The sequence below is a fragment of the Petaurus breviceps genome, unplaced genomic scaffold (assembly GCF_028583685.1).
Source record: "Petaurus breviceps papuanus isolate PSGF00001 unplaced genomic scaffold, PetGlider_PUasm1.0 174, whole genome shotgun sequence".
NCBI classification, from domain to species: domain Eukaryota; kingdom Metazoa; phylum Chordata; class Mammalia; order Diprotodontia; family Petauridae; genus Petaurus; species Petaurus breviceps.
The window spans coordinates 50,544,727-50,557,606 of NW_027185761.1; the positions used below are offsets into that span (position 1 = coordinate 50,544,727).

The 12,880-nt window shown below is 43.5% G+C and overlaps 1 protein-coding gene across 1 annotated transcript in view; it reads left to right on the forward strand.

Moving 5' to 3' along the window:
• The window catches only part of PSMD6 (proteasome 26S subunit, non-ATPase 6), an 8,492-nt gene extending 788 nt beyond the window's left edge, over positions 1-7,704 (forward strand). The window contains exons 2-8 of the mRNA XM_069084183.1: positions 374-579; positions 1,989-2,134; positions 2,551-2,770; positions 2,874-2,982; positions 4,847-5,015; positions 7,222-7,299; positions 7,417-7,704. Coding sequence (XP_068940284.1) covers positions 374-579; positions 1,989-2,134; positions 2,551-2,770; positions 2,874-2,982; positions 4,847-5,015; positions 7,222-7,299; positions 7,417-7,513 — 1,025 coding nt within the window. The 3' untranslated portion in view covers positions 7,514-7,704. The remainder of the gene's footprint in view (positions 1-373; positions 580-1,988; positions 2,135-2,550; positions 2,771-2,873; positions 2,983-4,846; positions 5,016-7,221; positions 7,300-7,416) is intronic.
• The last annotated feature ends 5,176 nt before the right edge of the window (positions 7,705-12,880 follow it).

The following is a 12,880-nucleotide window of genomic DNA, read 5'->3' on the forward strand; positions in this document are numbered from 1 at the left end:
GCACCTGTGCCCACCCCTGTGGTGATCAGATTGTGAAGTGAGGGACTGGAGAGTCACGAAGGACAGGGTCTGGCTCGTCTTTGTGTTTTTGTGTCCCCACTGTGTAGCGCAGTGTAGTGCTTGTTGAATGACCCCAGAGGCTCATGTAATCAGAGACCTCAGAGCTGTGAGTGTTGTCCTGTTCTGTAGAGAGAAGGAAGCCGAGGCTCCGCATGTCTCAGGGCGGATAGGGAGAGACAGACCCAGGCAGGATTTGAACCAAGATCCTCCGACCAAATTTCCTCCCGCTGTTATACGCTGTCTTGGAATTTCAGGGTGTGCAAGCCAGTATATGGCATCCCTAATTAATTTCTCCCTTGTCCCCTTCTTTCAGATATGGCCCCTTATTATGAAGCCTTATGTAAGTCTCTTGACTGGCAGATGGATACGGAGCTGCTAAATAAAATGAAGAAGGCCAATGAAGAAGAGTTGAAACGTTTGGACGATGAACTAGAAGATGCAGAAAAAAATCTGGGCGAGAGTGAAATCCGAGATGCAATGATGGCCAAGGCTGAGTATTTGTGTCGCATTGGGGATAAGGTCAGTCATATAAATCCTCTTGTCATATTAATTTTCTGATCATTTAAAATAAATTCTCTTTTAAAATATGAATGTCACAAGTGACAATGGATAATTTTCTTTTGTATGAAGTCAGTAAGAGTGGTATTAAATAGGGATCTGTCTGAAAGTAGTTGGAATATGAATGTTATATTGCAAAGGAACTGTGATTCGCTAAGTGTTTTGGTCCAGTATGCTTTTATGGAAAGAAATGAGTAGGATGAATATAACTTCATGGCACATAGGAGTTTGGCAAGACAGAGAGAGAACTTTCATACAAGAAAACTTTAAGAGAAATGGGGGCATCTTTAGGGTTAGTTAAATACCCTCAAATTATTTTCATTATCCAGTTTTATTTTAAGTTTGGTATATTGTTTACATGATGTTAATAATATTTGATTTATCAAATTTACTCTGACCTTTGGGCAGGAGATGAATATAAAGACTTAGGAATATTTGCAAAACTTAGCAAAATAAGTCTTTAAGGGCCTCAGTATTTCAAGTAATTGCAGTGGGAATAGCCTGTGAGTCAAATGTTGGCATGGTATTTGTAGCAGCTTCTCATTAGAATCAGAAAGGTGGTTTTGGTGTTGATTCAGAATTATGATTGGTTTACTTTCTTCAGATACTCTAATTGTGATTCTCTTATGTATTATAATACTTGATGGAAAAATGTAGGGAAGATGGAGAATAGAGAGTTATAATTTCTGTTTTTTCCCTAGTTTTTGTTCACTGGGTAGTTTTAAGGGTTACTTAACTAGAACAGTAGATGTATGTATAAGGAAACATTTTTGACATGGGATCAAACTAAGAGGTCAGCCTGCTCAACCCCCTCATTGTATTAGTGAGGAAACCGCGCAGAGGGTCAGTGACTTCATCAGAATCACCCTGGCCATCAGGGACAGAGCAGGGACTCCAGAATCGGCGGCTGGGAAGATGAGCAGCTCCGTTTTCTTTAGTAAGGATAGGACAGATAATCCCTGTCCGTGTCTGGTAGCTTTGTGTACAACAAAAACACCACCATGGTGGCGTTACAGAGCTAGACAGCCACTAAGAAAGCGGATGAGGTAAACCCAGAAGTTACTTTACTTTCATATGGGATGTGGAGATGGAAGGTTTGGGCTGCATTGCACTGGAGGGACATTGATTCTTCTCTGGTAATTTTTGAAGAATCCCATTGCTTTGTCACAGCATGTTTTGAGAATTCAGTTGTTTTGTAGCATTGTTAAATAGTTCTGAGAGTAGGAAAAAATTAATCAGATCTGTGCATGGGAATTAGGATCTCTTAGACTCTGAAGATGTGATAAACTTTATTTGTTCCTTTTTTTTACTCTTGTAGTGTGTATTTAGCTGGTGTTTGGTTTTAACCTTAGCAATGGTTTTTTTGACAGGAAGGAGCTCTAACTGCCTTTCGAAAGACATATGACAAGACTGTGGCCCTGGGTCACCGATTGGATATTGTATTCTACCTCCTAAGAATTGGCTTATTTTATATGGATAATGATCTCATCACGAGAAACACTGAGAAGGCTAAAAGGTACCATTTAGACATGAGGGCCACCCAACAGCTATTCCCTCATGGTTTGAGTGCAGTGAGTCACATGTTTTTATTAAGGGTTTGCAGGGGGTGGGCTGGTGGGAGGGTAGAATCAATTGTTGAGCTCTCACTTTCTGGAAACCTACCCATTTTCTTTGACATAAAACTAGTAATTAAGGTTCATTTAAAAAAAAAAAGGTTACTATACCTTTGCCATTAGGATTCTGACTCCTGTAGTCAGGAGGAATTTTATCTTTGTTATACAGCCTAAGAGTATGTATTTTCAGAAGTGCTCACTTAAGCTAAGTAACATACATTTGTAACTTTTAGCAGCCATTGTAGGATTGTTAGTAGTTTTTATTTTTCTCTTTTTATGATCTCTAAGTGGATTATGATCTCAAAATTTTTTTTTTAAGCCTAATAGAAGAAGGAGGTGACTGGGATAGGAGAAATCGCCTAAAGGTGTATCAAGGTCTTTATTGTGTAGCTATTAGAGATTTTAAGCAAGCAGCTGAACTCTTCCTTGACACCGTTTCAACATTTACATCCTATGAACTGATGGATTACAAAACATTTGTAACATACACTGTCTACGTCAGCATGATTGCTTTAGAAAGACCTGATCTCAGGGAAAAGGTAAGTGAGAATACCTGCTTTTAAAGGGTTTTTTCTTTTTTCCCCTTCAAATTTAAAAAAAGCTGATGGTCAACGAAAACATTAGTTTGCTTTACTATTTTAGGTTATTAAAGGAGCAGAAATTCTGGAAGTCTTGCACAGCCTGCCCACAGTTCGACAGTACCTCTTTTCACTCTATGAATGCCGTTATTCAGTATTCTTCCAGTCATTGGGTAAGAATATAGTTACTGATTTTGATCATGTGCCTTCATTCTGCTGTTAGTTAATTCCATAAGCAGCCACCTTAAGGTGGCAAATCTAAAGAAGCCTGCATTTGCAGATTTCTTTGTGCATCCTGATGGAATCTTTGTTCTACTTTGTGTAGTAGAGATTACAGAGCCCACAGAGTGGGGAAGCAGACTCATCATAAGATTTAAGTAGTTTCCGGTGATTGATATGCCTTTTCAAGGAGATCCTGAATGGGGGTGGCGGGGCTTCCGTGAGCTCTAGATGATTCTGAGATTGCCTTTTTATATTACTGTGAAATGTCTTAGGTTTTAAATTATGTTGAAGAATCATACTGTAAAAATTGCCCATCAGTAAATAGTGATTCAGCCTCCTATCTGTTGTTCTGAGCCTTGGGCATAGTGTCCATACAGTCCTTAAAGAGAAAAGGCCTGTTGAATGTGAGCAGTATGTTCACTTGTGGTAGGGTTACTTTGCAGTAGCGTTAGGTCGTTTTACTTCCTCCTCCTGCCTTAGATGGCACCCAGCCTTAGAGCTGCTCATGGTGTATGGGGCTCTTTACTCGTAGGCTGAATAGCTCCTGATGCCAGGGTCTTTTTTTGAGTTCCAGTTTCAGTTTTCATTATTTTGCCCTTGCTGTCAGGTTTCAGTTCTAATTGTTGTCAATGGACCTGCCTTCTGATTTGCTGTTGCTAAACTGCAGTGGGTATAGATACCAAATAGCCAGTTTGTTAGACTTATATATAAAGTAAAGTAACCAGTATCTGAGTAAGAACTTGAAGGGCTCTCTTGTGGGCAGAGAATGAGAGTGACTAGTGTGTAATAAGAATTTTGGCTGCCTGGTGACTTGTTTTAGCTTCTTGGCTTCTCATCTTTCTCCTGGACAGATGAGATATTCCTGGGCTTACTGATAGTGAGAGGTAGTAGGAATGCTTCTGCCATTAACTCTGTGATCTTGGGGTAAGGTAAGCTCTTTGGGCCTCATTTTCTTCCTTTATAAAATGATCTCTGGGGGCGGCCAAGTAGCACAGCGAGTAAGAGCACCGGCTCCAGTGTCAGGATGAACTGGAGATCGAATCCCGGGCTCAGACACTCAGCACCACACCCAGAAATAACTGGCTGTGTAACCTTGAGCAAGTTACTTAACCCCAATTGCTTAAAAAAAAAATGATCTCTGAGGTCCTTCTGCACCTAAAATTCTGAGACTTCACTGTTGTCTCTGGTCGTGATGGATCTTTGCTGCGCACCACCATCGGCTGATCGCCAGGAGCAGTGTGAAAGGACGTCAGACAGATTAGTGACTTGTTTGCTTTTATTTTCATGTGCTGGTCCCTCAGAGTATTTCCTCTTACTCTCCTCTTATTATAGCCTCCTAATGTCGTGCACCTTGTCCCCTGCTCTGCCATCAGTTTCCACGGAGGTAAGAATGAGGAGCTGACTTGGAGAATTTTAAGTTGCTTAAGCTCCATAGAAGCCAGTCTTTGAATTGGAAAGAGATGGCGATCACACCTTGGCCTCACTCTTATCAAAGTAGTTGGAAGATTCTTCTCATTAGTAAGACAGGCTGCCTGAAGTGAGTGTTTCTTAGCCCCCTGACCTTTGGGATCCACATATTTCTCAGTCTATATGTTGCAGGCTTGGAGAATGTTGGCATGAAGCCACCTTTGTTTTCTAGTCAGAGGGAACACTAGCTACAGGTTTTGCACCCCTTCTCTTGCTCAGTCAGCCAGCCAGACACCAAGCTCATGGGAGGCACTGGCTGTCATTTTTACATCAGCTTCACATTCACTTAGAGGAGGACACAGATGGCCAGGAATGGTGTGCTTAAAAACCGCCCTTTGTTTATTGCAGCCATCGTTGAGCAGGAGATGAAGAAGGACTGGCTCTTTGCTCCTCATTATCGCTACTATGTCCGAGAGATGAGAATCCATGCATACAGCCAGCTCTTGGAGTCCTACAGGTCACTGACGCTCGGCTACATGGCGGAAGCTTTTGGAGTTGGTGTGGAGTTCATAGATCAGTAAGTAAGGCCGACATCTTATTAGCGGAGGCCTTTGACTGCAAATTAGTCAAAACAGTTTAAAATCATGTATGTCCTTGCACCCATTTGCTTCCACACCTCATCTCCTTGTCCCACCCCCAATTTGGAGGCAAAAATGCTAGTTTTTTTTAACATTTTGTTTAGTACTTTAGACTAGTGAGCTCTAACAGCTGCATTAATATCCCCATTTTATAGACATGGAAACAATTCCAGAGAGGTTTGGACTTCCCTAGAACTGCAGGACTAGATGGTGTTACATGATTAGCTCTCCAGCTCTTTATCCTTTTGCTATTAAATCATGTGGCCTTCTCTGCCGTACACACTTGGCTGTAGTACTGAAAGCTAGTTACAGACTTTGACACAGCTGGGTGGCGAAGTGGGCAGAATGCTGGCTTAGATTTGGGCCCCTTCCAGCTGTGTGACCCTGTCACCCTGGGCAAGTCACCTCACTAGTGTTAGCCTTTTCCCTCATCTGTAAAATGGGGATGAAGATAGCTCCTACCTCATTGTGAGGGTCAGCTGAGTGATTACACACAAAGGCCTTTGCAGATGTTTAAAAGTGCTCGATAAACATTAGTTGTTAGTGTGCAAGACCTTTAGCTCTTGGCATAATGCATTCTGTTGGGGCTCAGCCATCGACACTTCTTACAGATGGAATCTCTCCTAGCCAACAGGTGTGAAAAGCGCACGATGGCATCCTCAGCGAGAGTTGCCCCCCGGATGGGGAGGGTGCAGTGCAGTCAGTGCACAGACTGGTTAGAGGCCTGACACCCTTCTTGGTGGCACACTGTTGTCACTTTGGATAAAGCCTCGATCTTTATCTCTAGCAAGGTGGTCGTGTCGGCCCTGCCTACTTTAAAGGTGTTTGTGAAATTAAATGAGATCATGAATATGAAGTTCCTTCTTGCATATACTTTACAAATACCGATACCCTGATGCAGTGTGGAATTTTTGACACTGGTTTCTGTGAAGGAGACTGTTAACTCTTGGGTCAGTAGAGAAGGGCCTGATGGTTGGCTGGACAGAGATTGTGAGCGGTAGCAATCATTTTCCTACTGATTTCCTGGAGTGGGAAGGGAGAGCATAAGCTACCCTTACCTTGCCTTGCTTTGTATTGTGGCAAATGGAAGTTTTAGGGTTTTTTGTTTTTTATGTTGATCTACTTTTGCTTTAGGTTTGTGCTGGGTTACTTAGTTATGGCAGTAGTTAAATCTAGCTACATGGAAAGTTCCTTCGTATAATATTTCCTATGGGCTTTAATCATAGAATAATATTTGTAATTGGATTTTTCCACTCTGAGCTGACCTTTTGATTGTAGCTCAAGTGTAAAGGCTATGACTCAAGCTCAGTTATCCAGAAAATAAACACAAGCAAGTATTTAGAGGGCAGTATAGAAATATCAGTGCTGAGTCTTTGTAATATTTAAATGCTGTTTTAGGAAGTAAAGTAAAAATGGGCCAAACCATTACTATAAACCGCTAATTAGGCGCCCCCCCCCCCCCTTCCAGTGACTGCCTTTGACTATAGGACTAATGCTGTACTTGATTCTTATGTGCAGATTTAGCCTAGCAGAAAAATCTACTTTTCTTCATCACGGGCACACTAGTTTTTAATGCTGAAGTCACTGGGCTCAATTTTAATGCCAGGCCTTTCTAAATAGTAAAAAGTTAAAGCCCTTAACTGTCGTGTAGGGTCTGTGTGAGACCAGCCCTCGTATGATGAAATGGTGTCCCTGGAGAAGCGGAAGTGTGGTCCCGGTGGCCCGCAGCCATAGTCTTTGTGGGTTGAAGTATTTTTGAAATAATTACGGTGTGTAGCCTCGATGGAAGCAGGCAGGATTTCTACATGTTCTTTCCCCTCAACTATTCCAAATATAGGCTTTATTAAGCTGGCCAGGACTAAAGGGGATCAGTCTTAAAACAGTTTTTCTTGATGCTACAACTCTGAAATTAAATCAGTAATGTACTCTTTTATAGATTGACAGTGCAGGAGTTTTCTTAAGAAATATACGCTTTTTGGGGCGAGGGGGGGAGGGCAGTTGGGATTAAGTGACTTGCCCAAGGTCACACAGCTAGTAAGTGTTAAGTGTCTGAGGCCAGATTTGAACTCTGGTCCTCCTGACTTTAGGGCTGGTGCTTAGCGCCCCCCCCCACTCTCGATTAACACTTTGTTTCACCTCTGTTAGGGAACTTTCCAGATTTATTGCGGCTGGGAGACTACACTGCAAGATAGATAAAGTAAATGAAATTGTGGAAACAAACAGGTAATGTCCCCTCCCACCTTCCATTAAAATGATTATACTAGCTACTTTTTAATGACAGAAAGCCGACTTCATGCTGTGCTATGATAAGGAAATATGGATGTTTTTGTTTTTGAACAGACCAGATAGCAAGAACTGGCAGTACCAAGAAACTATCAAGAAGGGAGATCTGCTGTTGAATCGAGTTCAGAAACTTTCCAGGGTCATTAATATGTGAGGCTCCAGGAAAGCACATGCAGACAAGGGGGGGGGGGGAACATCCTCTGATGATCTCGTCGGAATAAAGATGCCTTCAGTGGTGAAGACTTGGACATGTTATAGTCCGTTTCATTATGTATTAGTCATTATTTCGTTATGTAAGCAATCTAGCTGTAAAGAATAAAGAGACGTTTTTGGTTTCAACATTTATTTTGAGCGTTTGGCTATTGGTCTTTTGATGAAGTTGAATACACTAAATAGAATTACCTCTCCCCCTAGTTATTTAAGAAATGGAAAGATAACATTGATTAAAACCGAGCATGGCTGATGACCCGCTGCCCCGGTCATTTTTTTCTCAATTTTTTAAACTAGAAAGGTCCTTGACTCCCAGTCCAGTACCTCTCTTAAGAGGTCAAGACCTGTGGCCAGTCACACAGCTAGCATGTGCCACCGGGGGACACACAGGCCACTGGCCTCCCAAGGCAGGGCTCTCGGCATAATTACACCATGTCGCTCATTTCCTTTTCCAGTTTTCTAAAGGGTTTATTTGTTGTTATGGAGACAGATGGTGGCTACAGGATAGTGACTGTCCTGTTAGCAGGCTGTCTTGGTAGTCACACATGGAGGACAGCCAAGTCTGCTGGGGACTCGGGCACTAGGAGTGACCTTTATCCAGGCCAGTCCTCTTCTTTTGGCAGGTGAGGAAATGGCGGGAGCCCCGAGGCGGAGAGACTGTCCTAGTGAGACATTAAGCGTGGCCCTCTGATTCCGGTTCAAACCCTGGCCTCTCACTCGGCCTTTCTTGGCCTCAGACACCTTCCCTGTATAATGGGGTTGGACTAAACGATCTCTAAGCTTGCTTCTGGCCTGAAGTCTGGGATGCCTTAAATGGCAGGAGCCAGATCACGCCCCCATCCAGTGCTTGGGGGCGGCCTCCTACAAACTCTGACTTTGGCTGTGGTTCCAGGAAGGTGGTGTACTACACAACTGCCCTTTGGAGGAAGACTTTGATCTTGTAGTGAGAAATAGGTGAATAATGAACTACCTTAGAAGCTGAAATCTGACACAGTGCTAGGGCAAGTCAGTAGCTAGATGTCACATATCTCCAGGGCTGGGGAGCAGAGTGAGGCGTGAGATGAGAGGGCCTGGACCCCTGGGTTCTGTGCATGTTTGTAATCTTGCCTCCCAACTGCCTCTGAAAGATCCCCATGAACAAGGCTCTTAGGAACATGAAATGACCTTAAAAGGTGCCCAGTGGTTAAAAAGCCTTCCTGAAATTCCTCCTGCCTTAGGGTGCATTTGACCTTTTTTTTTTATTGAGAGAAGACTTTAAACACTACATTAAGTGATGCTGATCCGGGAAGTTCCTTGATGGAGGGAAAACTGTTCATCAAGAGGACTGACTTTTCTTGGGAAAACTGAATTCTGTCTCTTGGTCTGTGCTTTAGGTCTGACCTAGACTGATAATTCATGAGGGCCAAGCATGCTCTGTCCAGAGGGACTGCTGCGCTCCTTGAGAAGTGTACATGCGTGTGTGTGTGTGTGTGGGGGGGGGGGGGAGCAGGCTCTAAAGGGAGCTAAGGCCTAGGCCCTGGAGTCAAGACCATTTGTGTGAGGCTGGCATCTACGGACCAGGGGTGTGGGAAGGATTGAATGAGAAGACGTGTCCAGTGAAGACGGGCAGCCGCGATGCTAGAGGGCGAGCAGAGCTCAACAGAGTAACAGAATCTCAGTCTCAAGACCTGAAAGCCACAAAAGGAGATGGGGCAAGACCCTGCACCCTACGAGTGTGCTACAGCTGTAGTTACTCTGGGCACCAGGGGCATGTGGGGGGCATCAGCAATACTGAATCACGCCATGTGGCAGTGCCAAATTGTGAAAAAGCTCTGTTTAGGGCCCACTTCTGAATGACAGGGGAGTCATTCCAAGCAGAATGCACCCAAAGCAGTTTGACTTCCCCTCGGGCTGGACATTTCCTGACCCAAAGGGAATGCCCCTTGGTGGGCACTACTGCCTGAAGCATCACAGGTAGTGACTCCTGAGGAACTTAGCTGGGTAGCAGAGTCCTCAAGGACATCTGCCTTTGTTCCACCTGGGCTGATGGATTGGGAGCCTTGATTTTCCTTACCTGTCCCCTACCAGTAACGGGGTCTTCAGTCGACAAGAAGCTGACCTCAGTGACCATTTTCTCTGGTTTCTCCTGCAGCTGCCATAAAATCCATGTTAATTTTTCACAAAGATGTGTCCTCCCTGCCTGGAGCACATGCTCTGGGACCTCAGCAACGCTTCTCTCTCTTCAAAGACCCAGTGGGCACCACCACTTCTCTAGATAAAGCCTTCCCTGACCGTTCTGCAGGTTTCCTTCACCTGTTTGCCTTTTTTCATCCACAAGTGTGGCACAGATTGCAACATCCTTTAAATCAACAAATTCTTCAGGGTCTGGACTCTGCTATTTTTCCCTCTGGCACCCATACCCAGTGCTACAAAGCACTTGTAAACCACTGGTCCAGAGGATACCAAGGGGGACATTTCCCCGAATTCCTAGTTCATGGACTCGACTGAGTGCACATTACATATCTGAGCACGTGTATGCTACAGAAACGCACACATTCCGGTCAGTCAGCCTTCCTTCGCACTAGGCACAGGGAGTGATGGGAGGGTGCACAGTGAGGCCCTCTGAGCCCACCCTCCTGAGCAGGGCCAGAGCTGCCTGCTTCCTCCTGGCCTCCCTCCCCCAAGTCCTCATAGGGAGATGGAACACTGCAGAAAGTGGTCGCCGAACCTGCCTAGACTTCTGCACTGACCAGTCCCACTGACTTTTTCCTTCACTAGACATTGTTGCCCATACCCTAGCAATCAAGGAAAACTGAGGTATACAACCCCCACTTTCTCAGGGCTCCACATTCATTTTCTAGTTTTAATTAAAAGCTCTTCCTAGTATGAGAATGATTTTTATCAGTGATACAGTTTCGTACTAAGTACTATCAGCTTGATTTAAAATCATCTTTAATAAGCTACAGGTGAGCATTTTCATTAACCCTCTGAATTGAAAAATGAAAATTACTTGATTTTTCTCAAATATTTTACTTTTCCTTATTCTGAAGAGGTCATAAATTAGAAATAAGGCTTCTGAATCATAACCTAATGAATCAAAATAAAAAAAAATTAATTCTAAGATTAGGTGGACCAGTGAATAGAGCACCAGCTCTGGAGTCCAAAGGACCCGAGTTCAAATCTTCCCTCAGACAACTAGCTGTGTGACCTTTAGCCAGTCACTTAACCCCAACTTCCCTGCTTTCCCTCCTCAAAAAAAAAAAAAAAGAAATTAAACCCACCACATTCTCTCTCTAAAGTCTCAGGTGCCTTTATGCCATGTAAAAGTTGAGTGGGTCAGTGAGAAATAGCTGTAAATTAAATGTCTGCCTCTAGACAACTTTGACAGACTCTTGTCATTTGGAAAAGGATAAACTATTAATTGAGTAAGATTACTTTCCAATTGAGCATTATTTGTTTAGTGTATATGTAACAAAATGTGTCTGAGTGCCCCTTGCCCCCCATCATGACTTATTACTGTTAGTAATGCCTTCTTTCTTTTTTTTAAAAAGATCAGAACTTACCTGGAAAACATGAACAAATTATTGTTAGATATTACATATAAGCCAAGAGGGATATTAGTTGTATTACTGCTTTTTCATATAAAGGGCATGATACTGGTCAGAGATTTTTTTATTGCACTGAGATTTTAAAAATATTGCTTACAATTGGTCGATCCAATTGACTAGGTTTTGAAAGTGTTTTGGTTATATAAAAGTCAAGCCCTTTTCTGCCAACAACTGATCCTCGGTCAATTAAACCTATGCTTCAGTCTCAAAGTCCAACTCTGGGATTTGGATTCCTATCTGCCTGTCAAGCTTACCAGAGGGCTGAAAATAGTGCTTAACATACTTACAACAAAATTTGGTTTATGCTTTGAAGAATGGAAAAAAAAAAGGCCATTTCTCAATGCTTTAGGCCTATGGGTCTTTGGTCTTCAACTACAATATTATGCAAGCTGTGGGTTAGTTTTCCAAATAAATCTTAGACAAGAGCCTTTCCCAGATATATGTTTAACACACTTCCGAACTAAGCTATCTCTACCCGCTGACTCAGGCATCTACCCAAGGAGACCACGGATGAAAACAAAGTCCATACATAGGTATGTTATATGCACCAAAATACAGCAAAGCTTTTTGTGATAGCAAAGAAATGGAGACGAAGAAGGTGGCATCCAGGGACAGGGGAATGGTTAAACAAACTGGTGTGTGAATGCAACAGAACTTTATTATGAGAAGGATGCTGAATCTGAGAATCCCAGAGAAACTCAAGACACATCAATTGCAGAGAGAAATCAGCAGTCGAGAATCACAGTTCACACAATGACTCCAACCATGGAGATGGAAAAAGCAGCCAATTTCAAAAGGAGGGAGAAGGACCAAGATTAAGCTGCCCCAAAGCCAGGCCCCAGTGAAGCCACCTCCTGCCCCACCCCGGCCCAACCTGCCTAGCCTCTGGGCAGAGGGGAACACAGGTGCAACTGCTTGTCAGTCTTCAGAGTTTGCCAAGGACCAGGCGGCTGGGCTGACTGCTTCCATTCTTTGTTATTTGGGATGGCTCCCTCGGAGGGGAAAAAGGAAGGGCCATGAAAGCTAACTGAAAAAACATACATTTCCCATTCCAACCAAATGGTTCAGGTCTGTGCTACTACTGCTACAACTCCTGAATTCACAGAAGTGAATTTTGGATAGAATTTATTTACAGGTCGTCTAGGCAGGTGGATTTGAAGCATTTTAAGAAAAAAGCCAATTGGGACAGCTAGGCGGTACAGTGAATAGAGCACTGGCCCTGGAGTCAGAAGGAACTGAGTTCAAATCCAGCCTCAGACACTTAACACAAAAACTAGCCATGTGGCCTTGGGCAAGTCACTTAACCCCAATTGCCCTCCAAAAAGAAAAAAAGAGAAAAAAGTCAAGGACTGCTGAGCCCAGGCTAAGCAGAAAATCCGAGGAGGAAAAGGGAAGAGGAGCTGTGCATGAAAAGTGCTGTAAATATCCAAGAACCGACTGTGCACAAATCCCAACCGAGGGCAGGGCTACATTTCTCAGCCTATCCCACTCCCACTGCTGCTTCTGTAAAAACTGAGGGGGTGAAAAATATAAACGATAACCAGGTAACACGTGCTCAGGCAAAACTCTTAAAATGGACTTTTCTACATGAAAACGCCTTAGAAGTGCTCAGCAGGAGATGGAGGCACCGCTTTCCCTCTGCAGAGAGCCCTGTTCTGGGTTCCAAGGGTCCTCTGAAAAGTCCGTGTGTGACATTACAATGAAGCAGAAACACGTAAGCTGCA